The following is a 24157-nucleotide window of genomic DNA, read 5'->3' on the forward strand; positions in this document are numbered from 1 at the left end:
CTCTTTTAAAAAGGTAAAGGGACCCCTGACCATTAGGTCCAGTCGTGGCCGACTCTGGGGTTGCGGCGCTCATCTCGCTTTACTGGCCAAGGGAGCCGGCGTACAGCTTCCGGGTCATGTGGCCAGCAGGACTAAGCCGCTTCTGGCGAACCAGAGCAGCGCACGGAAACGCCCTGTCTCCCAAAAACAGTGCTTCTGTCTTGTCAGGATTCAACCTCAATCTGTTAGCCGCCATCCATCCTCCAACATTTCGTTGTGGCGACTGCACCCTAGGTTCAAGGTGCCATTTGGAGAGCAGCTTTTATATCTGAGTTTTTAACTGTGCTTTTATGGCAACGCGACTCTTTAATCAGAGAACTTGCTGACTGAAAACGAGAAGCACCTCTCCGCCCCTGCCTTGCCCGAGTCTTCTCTGAACCACGATTCTCAGCGCAACGATGTCACCACTTCCTCTGTTTCCCAAGCCGCAAATAATCTGCAAGTTCTTCCCGCAGCCAGCGCAGAACCAGGAAACTGCCCCAGAAAGTCTCACGTTGAAGCAACGAGGCTTGCAAGCTGGGCCTCCAGAAGGATCTCCCCCCGCCCCAAAAAACCCCCTGGTGCAAGCACACAGATACTCTCGGAGCGCTTGCCAGTATAAATGCACCGGGACAAACGGAACGGATAAAAAGTTCCCGGCGCCGAGAGAAAGGGACAGATGGTTTTAAGATATGCACAACCGGCAGCAAATTGCAACGGAGGAGGAAGATGGCAGGATAACAATGAGCAGCCATCTGTTCGCTCTCTCCACCCCATGCGGAGGAGCAGAAGGAAAGGTGAACTAGATACAGCACAGGGCAGGGGTCCGAGAGAAATAGCTGGGTGACAGGACATCTGCTTTGCATGCAGAAGACCTCAAGGCCAAGCCAGGAAACCCTGGGGTGCTGCTTCCAGTCAGCACAGCGTCAGTAACCAATCCTCCGGCTCAGAATCATGCTGCTCCTTATGCGGTATCGCGGTTAACAACACAGAGAGCTGATTTATTCTCAGCCGGCGGCCACAACAAGACCCCGAAATGAATCTTGAAGCGAGTTTTGCAGCAAGGCGCTTCAGACTCCTAGGCTGTGTTTGAACGGCCATTTATTGCACGCTCGCGGCGTTTCCAATTTGTCCGTGCGCGACGTTATCCAAGATCTACGTGCTCTGTATTTTCTCATGCGATGCAACTATTTGATGCATTGATGGGTATAAATAGTTCAGTCCAATATCGAGCAGGAGGCTCTTTAATCTCAGGGTCCTCGGGCAAAAGATTCCCACAGGAATTGATGACCCTTATGGTCCCTCTCAACTGCAGTTCTGGGATTCAAACCAGCCGCACGCCAACTGTGGTCCTTAAAAAGGTAAAGGGACCCCTGACCATTAGGTCCAGTCACGGACAACTCTGGGGTGCGGCGCTCATTTCGCATTATTGGCCGAGGGAGCCGGCATTTATTGGCCCAGGGAGCCGGTCATGTGGCCAGCATGACTAAGCCGCTTCTGGCGAACCAGAGCAGCGCACGGAAACGCCGTTTACCTTCCCGCCGGAGTGGTACCTATTTATCTACTTGCACTCTGACGTGCTTTCGAACTGCTAGGTTGGCAGGAGCAGGGACCGAGCAACGGGAGCTCAGCCCATCACGGGGATTCGAACTGCCGACCTTCTAATCGGCAAGTCCTAGGCTCTGTGGTTTAACCCACAGCGCCACCCGCGTCCCATAATATTTGTATAGTGCCTAAGAAATGGGCATGGGGGCTGTTGCTCCCTCGGCCAATAATGCGAGACGAGCGCCGCAACCCCAGAGTCGGCCGCGACTGGACCTAATGGTCAGGGGTCCCTTTATCTTTATACAAATATTAAGGGCCTGATCCATCCCTAAGGGAGGAGTGTTTAAAACTACCAAGTATTATCGAATGGTTCCTGGGGATTTGACTCGAGAGTCGGTGAAAAGAGGAGGCCAGTCGCAAACAACCTCCATCTCTGCAATTAAAACAGTGTTCAATTTATGGTGGGGGCATGGGAGAGAATGAATCAACTTTGTTATGAATCAGATCCGAGACCAAAATAGCTGGTGACTTCATTTGTTGCGGGTCTATTTTAATTTTTTTCAGCGACTGTAGGGTGCGGTATATATGTCACGCATGCATGTATATTTATATACATATAGTCGTTACGAATTGGAACACCTCTTTAAGGTTCCATAGCCAAATCAAGGAACAGGTTTCTCCTACGTCCGGAGACAACTGAATGCTATTTCGAATCAATATGGCAGGCTGAATTTTTCTCAAATACTGCACTGATTTTTATTTCTGTTCTCTTCGAAATTAGAATTACCAAGTGATGGGTACAAGGCTACCAATGTCTTTGGCCACTGCACAAATGTGACAAAGCTTCTACAGTGGTACCTCAGGTTACATACGCTTCAGGTTACAGACTCTGCTAACCCAGAAATAGTTGTTGTTGTTTAGTTGTTTAGTCGTGTCCGACTCTTTGTGACCCCCTGGACCAGAGCACGCCAGGCACTCCTGTCTTCCACTGCCTCCCACAGTTAGGTCAAATACCAGAAATAGTACCTTGGGTTAAGAACTTTGCTTCAGGATGAGAACAGAAATCGTGCTCCGGAGGCAATGGGAGGCCCCATTAGCTAAAGTGGTGCTTCAGGTTAAGAACAGTTTCAGGTTAAGAACGGACCTCCAGAACGAATTAAGTACTTAACCTGAGGTATCACTGTAATTGCAACTGTGCAGTGTCAGAAAGTCAGGTACATGCCGTATTTTTCGCTCTATAAGACGCACCAGACCACAAGACGCACCTAGTTTTTGGAGGAGGAAAACAAGAAAAAAAATATTCTGAATCTCAGAAGCCAGAACAGCAAGAGGGATCGCTGCACAGTGAAAGCAGTGATCCCTCTTGCTCTTCTGGCTTCTGGGATAGCTGCGCAGCCTGCATTCGCTCCATAACACACACACACATTTCCCCTTACTTTTTTGGAGGGAAAAAGTGAGTCTTATAGAGCAAAAAATACGGTAAGCTAGGTGCCAAATGGCTCCTTAAACCAAGGTTACAGTCGCCAAAACGAATTGCATAATTGCCATTTTGGGGCAAGGCGGTTCTGAAATCTTTATTTTTCAAGCAACGGACTGACTTTGATTGATTATCAATTAAACATCTGGCTAGCTGGCGAAACTTGAGCTAGGTTAAGAAATCTGAGAACTTAAGGAAGATCCAGGGACAGTCCACACACATATATTGGGTTATTCCAACCTATTTTTTCTTAATGGTGACTCGGACCATTCATAACGTAGGAATATTCACAACTGTGAGAAGGGCGGGAGGGGGGAGTAAGTGAAGACAAGTGACAAGAGTTAGCTATGCAGTGGTACCTCGGGTTACATACACTTCAGGTGACAGACAACTTCAGGTTACAGACTCCGCTAACCCAGAAATAGTACCTCGGGTTAAGAACTTTGCTTCAGGGTGAGAACAGAAATCGTGCTCCGGCGGTGCGGTGGCAGCAGGAGGCCCCATTAGCTAAAGTGGTGTTTCAGGTTAAGAACAGTTTCAGGTTAAGAACGGACCTCCGGAACGAATTAAGTACTTAACCTGAGGTACCACCGTAATGTTGTGCACCGCTCTTGCTCAGGCCGCACAGAAAAAGCATTTTGGTTCCTGAAATTCGTTCTGATTGTGCAGATGAAAACAGAACGGATAGAATTCTACAGGACGTGTTGTTAACTTATGAAAACCGTCAGGATCCAGTGATTCCCCCAAGCATTCACCTCCAGATGGTGGAGACGTCAAGACAATATCTCGCAAGGGTTGGGGATATTTTCTAGGCCCTGGACAGAATAATACATTCCCCATCCTGCGGTGAGCTTGGGAGGAGGGCTGCAAACTTGCAAATTGGCATGTTGCAAGAACGCTGCATTTCTCAGCTTAGTTGGGTTTGACAGATGTGTGCTCTGAAAAGGGCTTTTGATTCCTCTCTGCGCAACCAGAGCGGTTCGCTCGAAATGTGCTATCGTATCATCATCGTCCCCACCCTACCCAGTACTGATAATGCACCCAAGTTTACAATTCTTCTATGCCCAGAAGGGACTGTACTTTGTGGCTGGAGCGAAAGCAGGGAGCCCGATCTTGCCACACCTTAAAAAAAATATGGATTTTGAACTATGACAACCTTGCACACTTCAATATAGTTTATATTAATAAGTGTAGGCATGGTGCCAGCACAAGACAAATGGGCATTATGCCCACCCCCTCCGCCCCACACAAATGCACACAGATGTCGCACACAGGCCCATTCAGTTACTTATAACAATAGCTACCCAGAACCCATGAGCGTGGGCGGGGAATACACATACATTACAAGGAGGAACTGCAACAAATTGTTGCAGTACATCCCCACCCCACCCTCCTTCACAGCAATACTATAAGCTGCTATGGCTCAAGCAATCCAATCTCCACCGCCATTTCCGCCGCCCCCATCCCCACAACGACACTTCTGGAGCCAGAAGGAACTGGGAGGGCAGAGAATGCTTGCTTTTCATTGGACAAGGGTGTCCGGTGTGGATCTTTTCTTCTAATTTGCATTTTTTTAAAAACACACCTCTGCATACCTTGCTGAGTTTCTGTAAGTATAGTAAAAGGTAAAGTAAAGGACCCCTGGATGGTGAAGTCCAGGCAACTATGGGGTTGCGGCGATTATCTCGCTTTCAGGCCGAGGGAGCCGGCGTTTGTCCACAGACAGCTTTTCGGGTCATGTGGCCAGCAGGACTAAACCGCTTCTGGAGCAACGGGACACCGTGACGGAAGCCAGAACGCGCAGAAACGCCATTTACCTTCCCGCCGCAGTGGTACCTATTTATCTACTTGCGCCGGTGTGCTTTCGAACTGCTAGGTTGGCAGGAGCTGGGACAGAGAAACGGGAGCTCACCCTGTCGCGGGGATTAGAACCCCCGACCTTCTGATCGGCAAGCCCAAGAGGCTCAGTGGGTTAGACCACAGCGCCACCCGCGTCCCTTGCAAGTATAGGAACCTCTCCCACCGGTATACTAATTATGCATCTTATTCAAAGTAATTAGTAACCCAAGCTGTCTTACAGAACGTGTCAAGAAGTTGCTGGACTCCAACTCCCTTGTGTGTATATTTACATATTTTTACAGACTTCCACGGTTTGCTTGGTTTTGTGTTGCCCAACAGGAGGATTATTTTTGTCATGTACTGTTGACAACCCACCCAAATCAATAAAAATACATAGCAAACTGAAGTTCTGCCCCCCCTAACAAAAGGCCTCCCCCCCCCCCGCCACCAAAAAAATCCTGGCTTGGCCCATGCGATTGTCCCTCTTTGTGCTATTCTGCTCATTTTAGGAGCACACGACTCTGTCCGTTCTTATACCTCAACGATGCCTGGCGTCTCTCCAGGAATTCAGACCAGGAGTCTTTCCCAGATGTCCCTAGAGATGTTCTGTCTCTGATTTACAGTCCCATCCCAAATTCACCACAGATACAGGAATATATATATATATATATATATATATATACACACACACTCTAGAACTTTGCACATTAAACAGAACTCCCACAACACTGTATTATTATTATTTTTAAAAAGCTCATAATTCAGACCAGCACAGAACTCAACAAAAGCCACAAGCCACTTGCACATGCTCATTTGTGTATATATTATCATTATTTCTTAGATTTATATACCAGATTTCATCATAAGATCTCATAGAGCAAACTACAGTGGTACCTTGGTTGTCAAACGGCTTGGCTCCCGGACAAATCGGCTCCCAAACACCGCAAAGCCGGAAAGGAGTGTTCCGCTTTGCGAACATTTTTCAGAAGGCAAACGTCTAGCGAGGCGTCCGCAGCTTCCGATTGAGTGCTGGAAGCTCCTGCAGCCAATTGGAAGCCGCGCTTTGGTTTCCGAACTGTTCCTGGAGTCGAACAGGCTCCAGAATGGATTAAGTTTGACAACCAAGGTGCCACTGCACAGGATAAAAGCATGGAAATAAGCGAAACAAAGCAATAACGCCCCCACTTCCCACAGACACATTTAAAAGTAGAGCAAAGTTTCCCAAGCTCGGGTCTCCAGCTGTTTTTGGACTACAATTCACACTACCCCTGACCACTGGTCCTGCTAGCTAGGGATGATGGGAGTTGTAGTTCCCAAAACAGCTGGGGACCCAAGTTGCAGGGAAACTCTGCCATAGAATATTAATCATCCAAATGCCTGGTTGAAGAGGAGCGTTTTCACCTGGTGCCTAAAATATACAATGAAGGTGACGCATTCCACAAATGGGGAGCCACCGCAGAAGAGGCCCTGTTCTCGTGTTGCCACCCTCCAGACCACATGTGGAGGAGGCACAGAAAGAAGGACCTCGGATGACGAATGCAGAGTCCGGATTGGTTTATATAGGGAGGGGCGGTGCTTCAGGTACTGCAGGCAAATACAGGCATTCCGCGGCGATATTGTGTGTTCTGCTCCAGATAACCACAATAAACCGAACAAAGCAAATTGCACCATTTTTGGGGTTTCCCACGGCATATAAAAGTTACACTTACTCTATATTGCAGTGTATTAAGCGATGGGCACCTGGCTGCAGGGGCAGGTGGGGGGGGGGGGGAAATCCAGCTCCAGGCTGCTCCACTCCTGTGGTCAGAAGAATCAAAGAATCATAGAATCATAGAGTTGGAAGAGACCACAAGGGCCATCGAGTCCAACCCCCTGCCAAGCAGGAAACACCATCAGAGCACTCCTGACATATGGTTGTCAAGCCTCTGCTTAAAGACCTCCAAAGGAGGAGACTCCACCACACTCCTTGGCAGCAAATCCCACTGTCGAACAGCTCTTACTGTCAGGAAGTTCTTCCTAATGTTTAGGTGGAATCTTCTTTCTTGTAGTTTGGATCCATTGCTCCGTGTCCGCTTCTCTGGAGCAGCAGAAAACAACCTTTCTCCCTCCTCTATGTGACATCCTTTTATATCTTTGAACATGGCTATCATATCACCCCTTAACCTCCTCTTCTCCAGGGGTGAAGAGGGGTGGTGGCAGCAACGAGTGTGTGTGGGTGGGTGTCTTCCTTCACCTGGAATCTACCAGGCTGCCAGCAGCTGCCCCCACGCCCTTGCAAGGAGAAATATCTGCGAAGCGCAACCTGTTTCTAGTTGCCTACAGGTGATGGTTCCTCGCCACGCCAGCCAAGCAAAGCTGTTACAAAGAGGGACTCTGCGCAATCTACCCAACTTAACCCCAATCCGGTGCCACACAAGAACACAATAAGGACACACCTAGATATGGCATAGGGGAGCCCCACAAGCGAGACCTGGGCACAACAGCACTCTGCCCACCTTTGATTCCAAGCAACTGGTATTCCACCTCACGAAGCCATGAATAACAAAACCCTTTTCTGCCACGAAGCAACGAGCCAACCCGAAATGTTGCCCTTGGGCTCAGGGTTTTCGGCATTTTGTTCAAATGCGCTTTCCGGCCAATGCTGGTTCAGTGGTGCTGACCCAAGAGTGGATGTCCTGGAATTAGGCAGTTGCTGCCCCACTCCATTTCCAACCATTGAGAGAGCACCGTACCAGTGTAGCTGCTATGGTGATGCAATGATTGCTCACAACAACCAGGGCCAACACACCTTCCTCAATCCACCTGCCCTGTTCCAGAGTAGACCTGTGAGTCAAGAGTTCCACTGTTCCAAGCGGTCTCAAAACTCGGTACCCAACTGTTTTCAACCAGCAATAATAATAAGAACCATCATAATGGGGGGGGGGGAGAGGGAGAGGGAGGAAGGCTGACATTAAAAAGGAAGATGGATCAAGAATTAGACCTTAGGTTGCCACACACAGGAAGGACAAGGATATCGTTTGAGTGCCTCACTTGTAGCTCTATAAATCATTTAACGTGCCAACAAGTTATTAACACCGCAGTTGTTGTAGAAGGGGTTGTTATTTTGACCGGAATGCAATTGACATTAATAAGATTTTGGAATGCATAAATAAAGAAAACCATCAAACCACGCGCAGAGGGGTCACCTAAATTATATAATTCGGTATTTGAATGGTTGGTATTAGTAATTGTTTTATAATTTGGTATTGTTATGATGAGGCTGTTACAGTATTGGGTTGTAATTGAAAACTAATTTTTAGAAATTATATTTTTAAAAAATTAGACCAGAGGCAATCTCATCTGTAGCTCATCTGTGCAACGCCTCCCCCCACTCTTTCTTCCAAACAGATAAGACAGACATGATTGCTTTTCTCACCTGGCTGGCTTTGTAGAATTGCTTCTTTAACCCGGCCACAGACATGGTGCCTCCTTGTAGTTACTGAAAACCTAGCTCACAGCGGAGGGGGAAACAAACAAGAGGCAGAGGGAAAAGGGGAGCAGGCAGGTGCCCCCGGGGGCTATATGATTTGAGGCACAGAGGTTGGTGGGGGGCCAGACCCCAGCCCCTGAAATAAAGAGGCCACTGGTTAAGTTAGCAGGCGGAGGCGAAGAGAAGACTAAGCCCAGTCCCAAGAGGCAGAAAAAAGGGGGACACGCAGAATCTGTGCCTGACACGAAGAAAGAGAGAGACCCCCCAAAATGACACAGAAAAAGACAAAAGTGTCAGCTGAAAGGAGCTCCCCCTAATAAAAATTGAAAAGCAAGAGACGTTTCTGAGATACAAATGAGTGTAAGGAAACAGAAAGGAAGGGAGACAGGCAGAGACAGTTGACACAGCTGCTCCTGGGCAGTTTGGGAGGTTCAAGAGGCTAGTCCTCAGTGAGGCAAAGGAAGGGAGGAAAAGTAGTCCCTGAGGAAGAGGGAGGGAAAGGGAGGAGAGGCCAGGCTTGGCTGAAGGGGAATGTTTTTTCTTTTCTTTTTGGTTCTTGTTGTTTTAAAAAAAGAAGGCTTCAAGAGAGGGAGGTGAGAGGAATGAGACAGAAAGGAGGACAAGGACTGACAGGTTCAGACGGCGGACGGACCCACAAAGTAATCCCCGCGCCCACCCCCGAAAGGCGGAGAGGAGGCAGGTCGGAGGAACAGCCGGGGAAGAGGAACGGGGAGGACACGGGGTGCGGGGGGAAACATCCAGGCTCGGGCTGAGCTCGCTCTCTGGCTCCCCTCGGCGCTTCACTTCCGCCACCCGCCCTAACGCGCAGGCGCGCAGGCCGGCGGAGGGATACGCGCTCCTCCGCCGGAAAGAAAAGTGTGGGAATGAGGGGGAGAGAGTGAGATCCGGTCTCCACGCTTCCAACCATAGACGCGGGCGGGATAGAGCGCCGGGAGCGAAAGCGCGTCACCGCCGCGGCCACGCCCATCCCGCGCTTCAAAGAGGGGAGCCAGAGCGCCCCCTGTCTTCCTTTGCTGGAAGATTCGGATTGAGATGTATTACAGGAGTAGCCGCCTCCTCCTCCCGCGCCTGGTCGTTCTGAACTATAACTCCCATCATCCCTTGGGAGAACGTGACCAGTTAGATACGAGTTATATTTATTATGGACGGCGCCATAATAATAATATTATTTATTATATTAATCTATTATTAATTTCTCACAATTTATTATTATTATTATTATTATTATTATTATTATTATTATTATTATTATTATGTTATTATAAGTTTTTTATTATTATTGATAATAAAATTTTGTTTATATCCCACTCTCCCCAGCCAAAGCCGAGCTCAGAGCTGCTAACAACAGTAAAACTAGCACAATTTACATAAAATCACAGTCAATTAATTGAAATACATTCCAAAATCAGTTCACAATCATATTATTATTATTAGCAGTAGCAGTAGTAACAGTTGTTATTTTAAAAACCATAGAAAAACAGAATAAAAAGGCATTACATGTTTTAAAATAATTCTCAAAATCCAGGCATTCTGAGAAATGTGAGCCTCCCTCGTTTTTGAATTATTGTTTCAGTTGTTCTTATTTTCTCTTTAAGCCGCCTTGAGCCCATGTCAGGGAAAACGGCGGGGTACAGATTTTTATTAATAAAAATTATTATTATTTATAATTATTTATAATATTAATAGCTATTTATTATTAATGATCTGTAATAATAATAATAATAATAATAATAATAATAATAATAAATAAATAATGAAGATAATTATTGGGGGTATAAATAAAATAATAATAATAATAATAATAATAATAATAATAATAACTGTTACTACTATTACTGCTACTACAGCTTTTGCACTAGACCCGAGAGCTGATCCTCTAATCTAGCGCCTTTGATTTTATCTTTATGAATGAACCAGAGGCGCATGCGTCACGGTCCCCGTCAGTTATCGCGAGAACTAGCCATATTTTTCCCACGCTACCCCTACGCGGGAGGGGGGGGGTCCATGCGAGAAGACGTTGGGCCTGGCGGGCGTGGAGGCGTGGCCAGGGGCGTGGCTAGGCGGAGCGACCCGCGCATGTGCGTCCGGCACCCTTCCCCTTTCCTCTTGTCGCGAGAGTTCGCTTACATTCCTCCGCGAGCCTAATGAAGGCGGCGGGGAAGAAAAGAGAAAGGAAACCCAAGTCACGTGGGGGCGCGGCGTCCCGCCCAATCAGGGCGCCGGAGCGCGAAGTCCTCCCGAGATCCCGCCAAATACGAGCGGGCGCGAGGGAAGCGGGAGCCGGACGGGGTGCCGGAGGGGACAAAAAGCCGCCGTCGCGGGTAACGGACGGCTTTGTGTGGTGGTTTTTTTCCTACCCCTGTGAGGTATTTAAGAGGGGGCAGGCGCGGGAGCGTGCCTCGGGGACGCGCGCGCGCCCCCTCTTTCCCCCCCCCCTCCGCGGTTCTCGTGAGGGGGAGCCCGGCTCGGCCTCTCTCTCTCCCGCGCGCGAGAGGCCTTTCCCTCTTCTGCTTCTTCCCTCAGTCCTGAGGGAAAACTTTGTAGCAGGTGAGAGAGGGGGAGAAATAAGATATGAAGTATCGCCCCGCGACCCTTCGTGAGGGGGGGGGGGAAGGACTCGAGGGGAGGGGAAACTGAGGCAGGTCGGGGAAGGAGGGTCGTGGGTTTATGGGGGGGGGGAGATATTGCCTTGAGGGGGAGCTGAAGCGGGAAAAGGGGTGGGGGGTTGTGTGTGTCACGCTGCGAGTATTAAGGTGGTTCCTGAGGGGGAACTGAGGCATGTCGTGGCTGCTGAGGTGGATATATTGCGGGGGGGGGATAATTGTCATCCTGAGGGGGGGAGGGTGGGTAGGATGGCTGTGCAGAGCGGGAGGGAGGGAATGTCTTATGGGCTGCTGGGGGTTGGGCTGGATGACCCCTGGGGTTCCCTTCCAACTCTACCATAATTGGAAAAAAAGCTTTTCTTTTGATGGGGGGGGAGAAGCGAAGTACAGTGGTACCTCAGGTTACATACGCTTCGGGTTACAGACTCCGCTAACCCAGAAATATTACCTCGGGTTAAGAACTTTGCTTCAGGATGAGAACAGAAATCGCATGGCGGCAGCAGGAGGCTCCATTAGCTAAAGTGGTGCTTCAGGTTAAGAACAGTTTCTGGTTAAGTACGGACCTCTGGAACGAATTAAGTACTTAACCCGAGGTACCACTGTAGAGATATGTTTATGTCTGAGGTTTCCATGCAGAGGTTGGATGGGGTTATCTGCCAGGGATGCTTTGGCTGAAACTCTTGCATGCAGGGGGTTGGACTGGATGACCCCTGGGGGTCCCTTCCAACTCTACATACAATTCTGCGATAATTGGGGGAAAACTTTTTTGGGGTGGGTGGAGAAGCAAAGCAGAGATATGTTTATGTCGGAAGTTTCCAAGCAGAGGCTAGATGGGGTCGTCTTCCAGGGATGCTTTGGCTGAAACTCCTGCGTGCAGGGGGTTGGACTGGATGACCCCTGAGGGTCCCTTCCAACTCTATGCGATGCTACGATAACTGCACACCCATGTTCTCTAGCCACTGGCTCTGCAGGGATTCAGAGGGGAAACTTGCGGCGCTGCAGCAAGGAGGGAGGGACAGGGAAATCCCTTATGGGTGGGCTGCAAGGGGGTTGGGCTGGATGACCCCTAGGGTTCCCTTCCAACTCTATACAGTTCTACAATAATTGCACACCCATGTTCTCTAACCACTGGCTGCAGGCTTTCAGAGGAGGAACTGAGGCACTGCAGCAGAGAGGGAGGGGGGATATCTTACGGGCTGCTGGGGAGGGAAACTGAGGCAGGGCCAAGGGAGCTGTTGTGGGGGGCAGACATGAGTTGGTGTGGGTGTCAGAGTCCCTGTGAGTGGAAACTTTTTTGGGGGGGTGGAGAAGGGAGGCAGGGATATGTTTATGTTGCAGGTTTTCAAGCAGAGGTTGGACGGAGCCCTCTGTCAGGGATGCTTTAGCTGAGATTTTTGCACTGCAAGGGGGCTGGATTAGATGACCCCCAGGGTCCCTTCCAACTATACAGTTCTGTGGCTCTCGAAATGGAGCTTTTGGAGGGGGATCCCAAGGGAGGGAAACGGGAAATGGAGAACATATTGCCGCCTGAGAGAAACTGAGGCAGGGTGGAAATTGAGGCAGGTTTAAGGAAGGAGAACCTGGGTCCAGCAAGTGTTGGATGGGCCATGGCAGGTGACTCCCAGAGCTTGAATTATGAAGGGAGGGGAGTCCCTTGATGAAAGCCCCCTGCTATACTCATCTTGAATCATGACAGCTATAGGGGGGTGGGGCTGCCACAAGGCATAAGGTGGACCTCTTTCATTTGAGCGTTCCTTCGTTTGGCAACCAATGTTGTTGCTGAGGAAGCAGGGTTAAGGTTTGGTGGTGATCACGCACGAATATGCACCATATATGTTAATGTAAAGCGCCCATGTGTTGATATATTGTTCTAGCACCACAAGCCATTACGCAACACAGTCTTAAAACTGGCATGAGGGCTGCGTTTTTTGTTAACTTGGCAATGGGGTGCAAGTAAACATCCGGCCGAAATATCAAGAAGGGCATGTTGGCATCTAGTTGACTTCTGTAGGAATGAGGGTGATGGATTGGAAAGACACTATGTTTGGACTTGCAAGGAAGTCAGTGATATGCAGGCTTAAAGGTAAAGGGACACGCTTGGAGAACTGACGCTGTCAAAAATATTGAAAAGGTTAATGTTGGCATTGGGTGCCTTTGTCCCTCCAGATGTTGCCAAATTGCACCTCTCATAATCTGAGGCTGTGTTTTCTGCGTCTGATGGGAGGTGTGGTTCGGCCGTGTCCGCAAAGGTTCCCCACACCTGGGTGTTAGTGGAGAGGGGAGAGGGTGGAATAGTGATGGAGTAGGACTTGTGGTTTGAGGAGTGATTGGGTCTGCGTGGGATCCAAGGAAGGAGGCAGGGAGTGAACACAGGGAACAACTGGTAACTTGCAATGAGAGTTGGGTGTGGAAAAAGGGTACTGGTCACCCCTGTGGAATCAGTGGAGTACAGTGGCAATGGAGAGGTTCTGGCCCATCAGCCTAATTACTGTATTTTTTGCTCTATACGACTCACTTTTTCCCTCCTAAAAAGTAAGGGGAAATGTGTGCACGTCTTATGGAGCGAATGCAGGCTGCGCAGCTATCCCAGAAGCCAGAACAGCAAGAGGGATTGCTGCTTTCACTGCGCAGCGATCCCTCTTGCTGTTCTGGCTTCTGAGATTCAGAATATTTTTTTTCTTGTTTTCCTCCTCCAAAAACTAGGTGCGTCTTGTGGTCTGGGGCGTCTTATAGAGCGAAAAATATGGTAGGCCCGCCAAGCCTCTCCAGTTCTGTGGGAAGTTAAATAGAAGTGACGAATGTAGTCCTATTAATATCAGTGGGTCTGCTCTGAATTGTATGTAATTGGATGCAACCCTAGATGCCTAATAATTAAGGAAGCTTTCAGTTCATGCACATGTTTGATGTTTCCAATGAAATGTTGAATTATTTGTTGCAACACTACATTTTTCAATATTTTAAGACTATTGTGTTTATAGACTGTTTTCATAAACCTTTTCCGTAAACGCATTCATCAAATGCAGTTTATAATTAAATTGATTGTCTTCCATTGACAGCTATGGAGTGTCAAGATAAATCAGCGGTTCCAGCCCGGAAACTGATACAAGGTAACCCGTTTCATGCAAAAACAAAAAACCCTGACTCATTTTCAGCCCAGGCTATTTTTTCTGCATGGCACAGACTTGCTAAACTCTTTTCCTTCAGGCTTGTTAGAGTTCTTTATAATTGTGATACTATACATAAACCTTTGAACTCAGAATGCTACATTTCCAGGAATACAATATTGATTTAATTTGAGGAAAAGCAATGGTGTTTTGCTACAATCTTTGCAAAGCAGAAGTTATTCAGTGCCCTGTCATGCATTTATTTGGAGTATGATGCTACTTGTTGTATTTGTGGATGGTTACGATTTTTGCAAGAAAAAATATTTTTCTGTCATCTCAGGCCCATCTTGACATGTCGCCACCTTTTTTTCCTGTTTAAATGATGAGAGTTGCATTTTTATTCAGTTTTTGGCTGCATGTTTTATCCCATCCATGAGCTCAGGGTGGGGTATATGTCTGCATTTGCTCTTATCCACACAGCAACTTTATGGGTTGGGTTAGGCTGAAAGTCGCCCGGTGATCTATTTGTGATCTTTGAACCTGGTTCTTCCCAGTCCTAACCTATCGCCTGCACCTGGGATGAGGAACTTGTGTCCCTCCTTCATCCCTCACCATTGGCCATGCTGGTTGTTGGGCTGATAGAAGCTGAGAGCCCAACAGCGTCTTAAGGGACACGTGGTGTAGTATCTTTGAACTACACCACGCTGTTGCATGTACAGAGCAGGCTTCTTCCCTGTGGCTCTATAGTCTACAGCATGGGTAGGCAGACTAAGGCCCAGGGACCAGATCTGGCCCAATCGCCTTCTAAATCCGGCCCGCGGACAGTCAGGGAATCAGCGTGTTTTTACATGAGTAGAATGTGTCCTTTTATTTAAAATGCATCTCTGGGTTATTTGTGGGGCATAGGAATTTGTTCATTTTCCCCCCTTCAAAATACAGTCCGGCCCCCTACAAGGTCTGAGGGACAGTGGACTGGCCCCCTGCAGGAAAAGTTTGCTGACCCCTGGTCTACAGGGCAGGGCTAGAGTTAATGAATGAAAATTGCAACAACGTAGGATTTGGCTAAACATCAGGAGGAAATTGTTATTCGTGGTATTAAACATTTGTTGCTTGTTACCAAAGGGGTCTGCAGGCAGTTTTGATTTAAAAACATAAACTTCCTAACAGTAGGAGATGTTTGATACGGGAATAGTCTGCCTTGGGAGATGTGGGCTGTTCTTCACTGCAGCTATTTAAGCAGAGGTTCAGCATCTATCAGGGATGTTGTAATTGCATAGGGGGCTGGGCTAGGTTATCTCCAAGGCCTCTTCCTTCTTACCATTCCCCCCCCCCCATTGCAAATGGGTGTTATTTAGTAAGCTTGGGTGCACAGATCCTGCTTTCTAAAATATGTACTTTTATTGGGAAAAATACATCCATATGTTAGATCACTTGCCTCTTTTTTTACCTTGCCCAAAATTGTAAGCTACCATTCTTCATCTGCTTCTTTTTTCCTATTCCAGCACGATTGCCTTTCAAGCGTTTGAATCCCATACCAAAGGAGAAACTTGATGGGAACCCAGGAGTCAAAAGAGGCAGGAACTCTCAAAATGTCTTTGATCAAAACACGCCCTGTCCTGGTTTGTCACATCCGTTACCGGACAATGTGGAGAACAGCTGCCATGAGGAAACCGAGACACAATTTGTTCCAAAACTTATTAATGGCAAGGGCCCGTTAGATAACTTTGTGCAGAAAAGCACAAAAAATAGCACAAGTCAGTTGCCCTTCATAGACTTGACAGAGGATTCCAACCACAGACTGAGTGATACTGACACAGACCACTGCAAATCGAACAAAGTAGCGGCACCTGTAGAGAAAACTCACGAAGAAACGGAAGCCCAATCTGGTTCACAAAAGCCTGTTTGTAATACCCCTGTGGATGTTCTGATGGCAACTTGCCCAGTTACACCAGATGAGGATGAATTATCAGATATGGTGTTGACCAAAACAGAAACCAATAGTACTACAGAAAGCAAACACAGTAATGTCATATTTGAAAGGAAAATGCCCATCATTGTCCTGGAGGATATCATGACGGCCAGATCTCCACAAGCTTCACCTTTGGAAAGGAGCCTGTCTTCTGGAAATGAGACAATTGAGTCTTGTCCTGGAGAGAGCAAGGATTATACAAATTCCTCGTTAAGTTCCGCCTCCCTTACCAGTTCACCTGAATCCCTGCGTGTACAAGGATGCAAGGACAATATTAGTCCGATGGCTGCTTCAACACCTGTTGGAAAGGTATAGTATGTGTTGAGATAGAAGCAATAAAGATGGTAAATGTTCCTTAGCAAGATCTTCTCTTTCCCAGCTTCCTGTTGCTGCCTTATTCACATGTTCATCTCTCAAGTGTCCTCTCTCTGCCCATTTAATTTACTCCAGCTTTGGTGCCTTTACAGTCCTCGTCTGTCGTATCTCCTACGTCAGACATGTCCAACCGGTCGACTGCAATTGACAGGTAGATCCCCGGGATGTTCCTGGTAGATCATGGAACCATGGTCGATCATGGGCAAGGAATGATTCGGCCCCTGGTGATAGGTTCCTCCATCGGCACGGCAGCAGCATTGAAAGCCGGGCAAGGCGGAAAGCGAAAGTACCGTATTTTTCGCTCTATAAGACGCACCAGACCACAAGACACACCTAGTTTTTGGAGGAGGAAAACAAGAAAAAAAAAAAATTCTGAATCTCAGAAGCCAGAACAGCAAGAGGGATCGCTGCGAAGTGAAAGCAGCAATCCCTCTTGCTGTTCTGGCTTCTGGGATAGCTGCGCAGCCTGTGTTCGCTCCGTAAGATGCACACACATTTCCCCTTACTTTTTAGGAGGGAAAAAATGAGTCTTATAGAGCAAAAAATACGGTAATCTTTTCTTTAGTGCTGCATGCGCTTTAGTGCTGGAGTTTTGGCTGAGCGCCCCCCCCCAAATCAACAACTCTTGGCAATCCTCCCCCCAAAAACCGCACGCTTCTCCTCCCTCCAATGACAATGGATAGATCACTGCCTGTTTCTTTTGTACTGGGAGTAGATCACAGTCTCTTGGGAGTTGGACGTGCCTGTCATACGTCTTTCCCTATCAGGTTCTCCATCAGGAGTTCAGCTTCAAACATTGGTTTCCACATTGTACAGTGACTTCTAAAAGCTATGTTACATACCGTATTTTTTGCCCCATAGGACGCACTGCCCTATAGAATGCACCTAGGTTTTTTTGGGGGGGGGGAATAACGAAAAAAAAATTATTTCCCCCTCCCCAGGCACGGGGCTGGTGCAGGGGAAGCCCGAGCTTCCCCCGACCCCAGCCCCCAGAACAGCCTGCTATCCGCAAGCCTAGGGAGCCGTGCCAGTCTCCCCAGGCTTGCGGACAGCTGTGTGGAGCCCGGAGCCCGGGAGCTTCAGCGCGCCCAAGGCTTCGGAATGCAGGCAGCTCTGCACAACCCTCTGGAGCCTGGCGTGGCTTGGCACCGGGTTCCGGAGGGTCACGCGGAGCTGCGCGGCGCCCGGGAGGGCAGGCAGCTCTGCGCGACCCTCCGGAGGCCGGCGCAGCTTGGCACCGGGCTCCGGAGGGTTGCGCAGAGCTTCCTGAAGCCTGGAGAGTGAGAGCCTCTCGCTCTCCAGGCTTCAGCGAAAGCCTGTATTCGCCCCATAGGACGCACCCACATTTCCCCTTCATTTTTGGAGGGGGAAAATGTGTCCTATAGGGCGAAAAATACGGTACTTCTCTTTTCTTGTCAGTGGGTTGGGGTTTTTTGCAGGGGGAGGGGAGATACTTGCATCCTGAGCAGTTCGAATCTTCTTTGTATATTTTGTTCTAGGAGGCTTAGGTTTGGCCAGAATCAAGTATATACACTTCCAGAGTTAACACTAAGTACATTACTTCTGGTAAATGAGCCACCATCGCTGCCAGAGGGCCATGGACAGTTTGTCCCAGGGTTTTTAGATTCTTAATTCCAGGGTCCTGGGTTCAAGCCCCAGGTTGGGTGAAAGATTCCTGCATTCCCTCGTAGTCCCTTCTGGCTCTACAGTTCTATGATGTTGTAAAGTCATGTCTACTAAGGACCTGACTTAGGGAGCAAGCGTGTGAATGCCCAGCTCACAACTAAGCATACAAAAGCAAGAAAGACATCGCACCAAAGCATGAAATATGCCATGCTCTAAACGTAGGGACACGGGTGGCGCTGTGGGTTAAACCACAGAGCCTAGGACTTGCCGATCAGAAGGTCGGCGGTTCGAATCCCCGCGACGGGGTGAGCTCCCATTGCTCGGTCCCTACTCCTGCCAACCTAGCAGTTCGAAAGCACGTCAAAGTGCAAGTAGATAAATAGGTACCACTCCAGTGGGAAGGTAAACGGCGTTTCCGTGCACTGCTCTGGTTCACCAGAGGCGGCTTAGTCATGCTGGCCACATGACCCGGAAGCTGTACGCCAGCTCCCTCGGCCAATAAAGCGAGATGAGCGCCGCAACCCCAGAGTCGGTCACGACTGGACCAGTCGTGGGGTCAGGTGTCCCTTTACCCTTTAAACTTTTCATTGCTATCTTCCTCTCCTTAAAAGTGAAACTTGTGGGCAGACTTCTTACTTTAGCCGCCAATTGCCAAATACAGTGGTACCTTGGTTTAAGAACAGCTTAGTTTATGAACAACTTGGATTAAGAACGCTGCCATCCCGGAAGTAGGTGTTTTGGTTTGTGAACTTTGCCTTGGAAGCAGAACCTGTTGAGTGTGTTCCATTTGTAAATTGAGTCCCCCACTGCTATGGGAAAGCACGCCTTGGTTTAAGAACGCTTTGGTTTAAGAACGAACTTCCAGAATGGATTAAGTTCGTAAACCAAGGTACCACTGTACTGTACAGTTGCTCCATGGGAGTGGCAGCTGGCTAACCTTAGCTTAGCTTGAAGTTACTGTATCCTTGATTCTGAACAAGAACATACAATGTTTCTGATTTCGCATGGTGGTGCAGCCTGATCAGAATCAGGGGGAAGGTCTGATTAAAGAAAGTAAAAAAATGGAGGTGTCTCTCGTCACCCGGGCACACTTTTTTAAAAAGGTACAACTTCAGATGATTAGGTAAGATTCACCTGCAGGCTCTCAGAACTAAAGATCACTAGAACAGGGAAATATTTGGGTTTTAAGTTGCTATTAGAATGTGGCTTAAGTGATTGATTGGTAGCATAGGTTGGGAATTAGAGTCTGCTGGCTGAGATACAAAGTGGAAATCTTAAGTCTTGCAAGGAGTGGCATGTTCTAAATATATTTAACACACTCTATTGGATCTTCTTTTTGACTGGTTGGAATTTTGGCCACCACGTGTTATAGGCTGGAAATAGTCATCTGAGTGCCAAACCCTTCAAAAATAGCTGTGTTGGCGTGACAGGAACTGTCTCCTCTCGGGCACAGTAGCAATGAAATGGGATGGAGGGGGTGGTCTCCTATGCATAGTCAGCTAATTTGCACTGGAAAAAGTTCAGCTTTTATTGGAAAGCTTTCTGGCGCCCAACAGAGTGATCTAATTTAGCATGCTTATTTGTGCCTAATAAAGTTACGCTAAAAACTTAGAAATTTCCAGGCATACCCAAGGTAGATAAAAATTAATGATTAAAAAAAAGCAGATTTTTTATTTACTTTGGATTTTTTGATTTAATACAGATTTTTTAAAATTTAAATTGGATTTTTAAAATAAAATGATTTTGGAGGGGAAATCTCTCTAAATATAGTTTTCTATTTAAGTTACATTATAGTCCACAGGCTATTCATCAGGAAATAAGAATTTGTTTTCAGTTTTTCATGTCTGCTCAGTTTTTGTTTTGTTTTTTTAAAAGAACCGTTTAACCACATCAGTTAACAAACATGGATACATATGCTATAATGTTATTGTTTTAGTTAAATAAATTGATATTAAGGGGGGGAATTCCCCTTCCAATAAAGTACATCAGAAAATTGTCCAAACATAACTTGCTGATGTTAACTTATTAAACCACACAATAATTTCATAATTGTCTGCCTATGTATTTATAATCGTATAACCAAATCAGAAATTTTTGATAGAATTGTAAAAACTACTCTGAATATTTATTATTCCAAAAATGAAACCTTCATCTGGTTGTAAATATTAAGATTATACTAGCAAGATTGAGTCTTTCGGTAAAAAAATAATGATTTAAATCAAGTCTTACTGACTAGTGATTTAAATCGTGATTTAAATCAAATCCACCCTGGGCGTACCTAGTTCTGTGTTTGTGATTGGCATCCATTCGTTGTTACTAAAGATCCTGTAAAATGGGACAAAAAATGCTGCAGAAAAATAAAACTCTGGGAAATGTTTCACCCCACATGAAACGTGGGTGTTCGCTGTGACATATATAGTGGGGGGGGGGGGGCTTCAGCAGACTTCCAAGTGTGTTTTGGCCTACACAGAGCAGTGGAGATGTGGTTACTGTATTTTTCTGTCTATAACACGCAGATTTTTTCTCCTAAAAAGGAAGGGGAAATGTCTGTGTGTGTTATTGAGCGAATGTGTGGTCCCTGGAGCCGAAAAATCAGGCAAAAATCAAATTGCGCAGTCACGAGAAGGGGAACCTGAAAAGAGGAAGCTGCTGCTTTCCTGCATTCTGCCTCAGGGTCTTACTGCCCACCCTTCTCTGTTTCCTTGCTGTGTTTGCTCAAACGGAACAAAGAGCAGGGAAAGCCCCTCCCCTCCAGGCAAGAAGAGGGGAAAGCAGAGTGTCGTTCCTTCCTCTCTGTGCTCCGGTGCTGCTGAAAACATGCAGGTGGGAGAGAGAGAGAGAGAGCGCGCGCGAGAGCTGGCGTGCTTGGGTGGGGGGAAACTTTTGCCTTCCTTTCCTCCCTCCCGTTATAGCCCTCTCCTGCATTCTTAGCCAGCTGCTTCTCTGCACACCCCTCTCGTGCTCCTTGTCCCTTCTGTGTTTTTCCTTCCCTCCCCACTTAAAATGTGGTTACAAAGCATGGATCCACATGGATCCTCAGGATCTTTGCATTGGGTCACCCCAAATTCACCATCAGAGCACATAGCATGTCCATGGCTACAGCCTGCCCCCCCCCCAAATCACGCACCCACTGTTGCCTGGGGCTGCAATGGTGCAAAAATGTGGTTAAAAAGCATGGATCCACATGGATTCTCGGGATTTTTGCATTGGGTCACCCCAAATTCACCATCAGATCACATGTCTGTGGCCACAGCATGAAGCACAAAAATCATACATCCACTGTTTCATTCAGAATGTTTTTTCCGTTGTTTTCCTCCTCTAAAAACAATGTGTGTGTTATGGTCAGGTGCGTGTTATAGAGCGAAAAATACGGTAATCTCCCATGTAGAGAGATGTAAAGGCCTGAAAAAAGAAACCAACCCAAGAAAAGTGAGGTGGGGGAGATGTAGCAATTCAGATATAATCGAGCGGCTCCAGAATACCCCCCCCCCCCGGTATTGCTTAATTTTAGGTCAGGGAAGGATGGCATTCTAGAGAAACACCGGATAATGTTTAAACAGAAGAATCTGGGGCACACTTTGACTCTGATCACCTCTTTTTATTGTTCTGGGGAAATATGTGTGCAGTGCAAGGTGTGAGTTGTCTGCTGCTGCTGCTGCTGTTTGGATGAGGCACAGTTTCTTCCCAGGCCCTACTGAAATTTAATGGGAGGCATTGACGTTTTTTGGGGGGTGCCGGCATTTTGTATTGATGAAAGTGCTGGGGGTGCCAGCACAGAATGGCTTTCATAAGCAGCAAAAAAGAGGAGTGTGTATACTGGTGCTCTATTCCGGTGAGTGCTGTCGCAGAAGTCCTGATCCTAATATATTGGGAGCTGGGGAGTTTTTAGCTGAACTGCAGCCGTCTGACATTCCGTAACCTATAATGCTTGTCTGCTGAAGTGGCTTTAACTGTTAAATTCCACAATCCTTGCATATGCCTGTTCTTTCAGTGCCCCTCAGGAAAGGGCCATAACTCATTGGTAGAACATCTTGCTTTATGTGCAGAAGGTCCCATGTTCAATCCCTGGTGCTTCCGGGTAGGGCTGGGAGATGTTCCCCTGCAGCTCGTTTCTCCCTTTCACCCCAAGTTCGTGCTTCTTCAAAGTCCATGACGCCTTTGGTAGAGGCTCTGAGTATTATCATGCAAAAAGAGCTAAATCTCTCCCAAAAAGCCATATATATACATAACATAACATGCAGGAAAGCAATGCTCTTTAAATGTATGGTGTGTACACAACCTAAGATGCAATGCAGCAGGTCTATCAGCTGTGCTTTCTCAGTACTGAAACACTCAGAGTAACATAATCATACACAATAAGTGTCATAGTAAATTAGGTGGGCAAGAATGGCCATCTTTTGTATCTTACTCCATCCCACCTTGAAAGTATATTTTGGAAGATAATTTGAGTGAGTTTGTGTATGTGTGTTTCATAACAATCAATTTATGCAAGAGCTGCTTCTCAGCTTTTACTGTCAGCTTCATGGCTTCTGGAAAGTGGAACAGGTTTTGTCCAATGAAGATTTAATGTACATAAGTTATTCATGCCCATTAATTTGAACGGATCTCTTCTGAGTATGACTATTGCTGAATACAACCCAAGGTTTGTCTGTATTGAAGAGAGCTTTTTAGCTCGCATTAGGTGGTTGCTCTCTGTGTGTGATTTCACACGAGGGAGGAGGCCAGGGCAAGCAGGAACCAAGAGGAGTTTGGAAGGGAGACCATGTGGCACAAATGTCTTCCATTACAGGATGTTTCGTGCTCCTGGGTCAAAAGCCTGAAGACGTTCTGTGCAACATTTTGGAAACTGCTGTATCCAGTGTTAGCCATAATTGGAGTACAATCGTACCTTGGAAGTCGAATGGAATCCGTTCCGGAAGTCCGTTCGACTTCCAAAACGTTCAGAAACCAAAGTGTGGCTTCTGATTGGCTGCAGGAAGTTCCTGCAGCCAATTGGAAGCCGTGCCAGATGTTCGACTTCCAAAAATCATTCGAAAACTGGAACACTCACTTCCAGTTTTAGATCGTTCGGGAGCCGAAATGTACGAGTTCCAGGGCGTTCAGCAACCTAGGTACAACTATACGTTCCTAAATTAGCAATGTCAATTTCAGTGTTGTACTCTAGTCTCGACAAACATTGGATACTCCCTGGATATCTAACATCCAATACTCCAGTCAAATGTGGTAGCAATGCTCAACTGCTTCCTTTTTCAGTCTTGGGCCAAGGATGAGGTGTCAGCAGGCTTGAAGAAACACCCCCCAGTTTTACAGAAGTACAAATTGAGGGGGGGGGGCAAAGAACTTAGTGAGGACTGAAGAATTCTATGATTCTATTCTATGATTCTATGAAGATGCTCGTGAGGGTGGGATAGTAATAATAAGAGTATTCTGGAAAAGTGCCTTGTAGGTATTCCGCACTGCTACCCTGAACTCCTTTGGCTGAAAAGTCAGGATATAAATTCTATAAATAAATACTGGATGATTACATAGTGCAGCATTTTATTGCAGGTTCCACCTGTGAAACCTTTTCGATTTTTTTTTTTTAATCCTGGCTTAGAGCTGCACCCTTCTTCTGGCACCCAAAGCTTCCCCAAGTTTTATTAAAGGATGCTTGAGGAATTCAGATTTTTACATAATAAGAAAACAAATCTGTTGACCGCTAGTCCCACGGGACTCTTCGTTTCTGTTGCTTTAAAGGGGTGTAAATAACGCATGCTCGTCTCTGTCCTCTCAATTCCAGGCACCGCAGAAAATTCACCGGAGTTCTGAGGAGAAGGAGAAACTAAAGCTGCAGAGGGTAAAGTGGTGTTTTCCCCCCTATTGGCCTCGAAACCTTATTTGTTCACTTTTGGTAATGAGCGGAGAGCACATCCCTTTTCCGGTTTCCTGACCTCTGCTGAAGGTCCAAGCCACCACTGGCATGTGGACCCCTAAAGTTGCCCTCTGGCTGAAAAAGTTCCCCCACCCTTATTCAGATTGACTTCCTGCTTTTTAAAGTTTCGCGCTGTGGGCCTTTTTGTTTTCTGTGCCCTTGCTTCAAGCATTATTCTTTTCTCTCTACAAGCAATGCCA

The 24157-nt window shown here is 47.1% G+C and overlaps 2 protein-coding genes across 4 annotated transcripts in view; one reads left to right on the top strand and one right to left on the bottom strand.

Annotated features, from left to right (window-relative positions):
- Positions 1-9186, bottom strand: part of SH3GL1 (SH3 domain containing GRB2 like 1, endophilin A2) — a 48836-nt gene extending 39650 nt beyond the window's left edge. For both annotated transcript variants that reach the window (XM_081177963.1, XM_081177962.1), the window contains exon 1: positions 8295-9186. In XM_081177963.1, the coding sequence (XP_081034089.1) occupies positions 8295-8339 (45 nt within the window). In that variant the 5' untranslated portion in view covers positions 8340-9186. The remainder of the gene's footprint in view (positions 1-8294) is intronic.
- A 1359-nt stretch (positions 9187-10545) lies between these two features.
- CHAF1A (chromatin assembly factor 1 subunit A) overlaps positions 10546-24157 on the top strand; it is a 29010-nt gene continuing 15398 nt past the window's right edge. The window contains exons 1-4 of one of the 2 annotated variants that reach the window (XM_081177664.1): positions 10546-10690; positions 14029-14079; positions 15579-16354; positions 23826-23882. In XM_081177664.1, coding sequence (XP_081033790.1) covers positions 14031-14079; positions 15579-16354; positions 23826-23882 — 882 coding nt within the window. In that variant the 5' untranslated portion in view covers positions 10546-10690; positions 14029-14030. Of the gene's footprint in view, positions 10691-10739; positions 10917-14028; positions 14080-15578; positions 16355-23825; positions 23883-24157 lie in introns of those variants that run through there. The other variant, XM_081177663.1, reaches the window with a different exon arrangement.

Source organism: Podarcis bocagei (assembly GCF_964188305.1).
Source record: "Podarcis bocagei genome assembly, chromosome: 18".
Classification (NCBI taxonomy): Eukaryota; Metazoa; Chordata; class Lepidosauria; order Squamata; family Lacertidae; genus Podarcis; species Podarcis bocagei.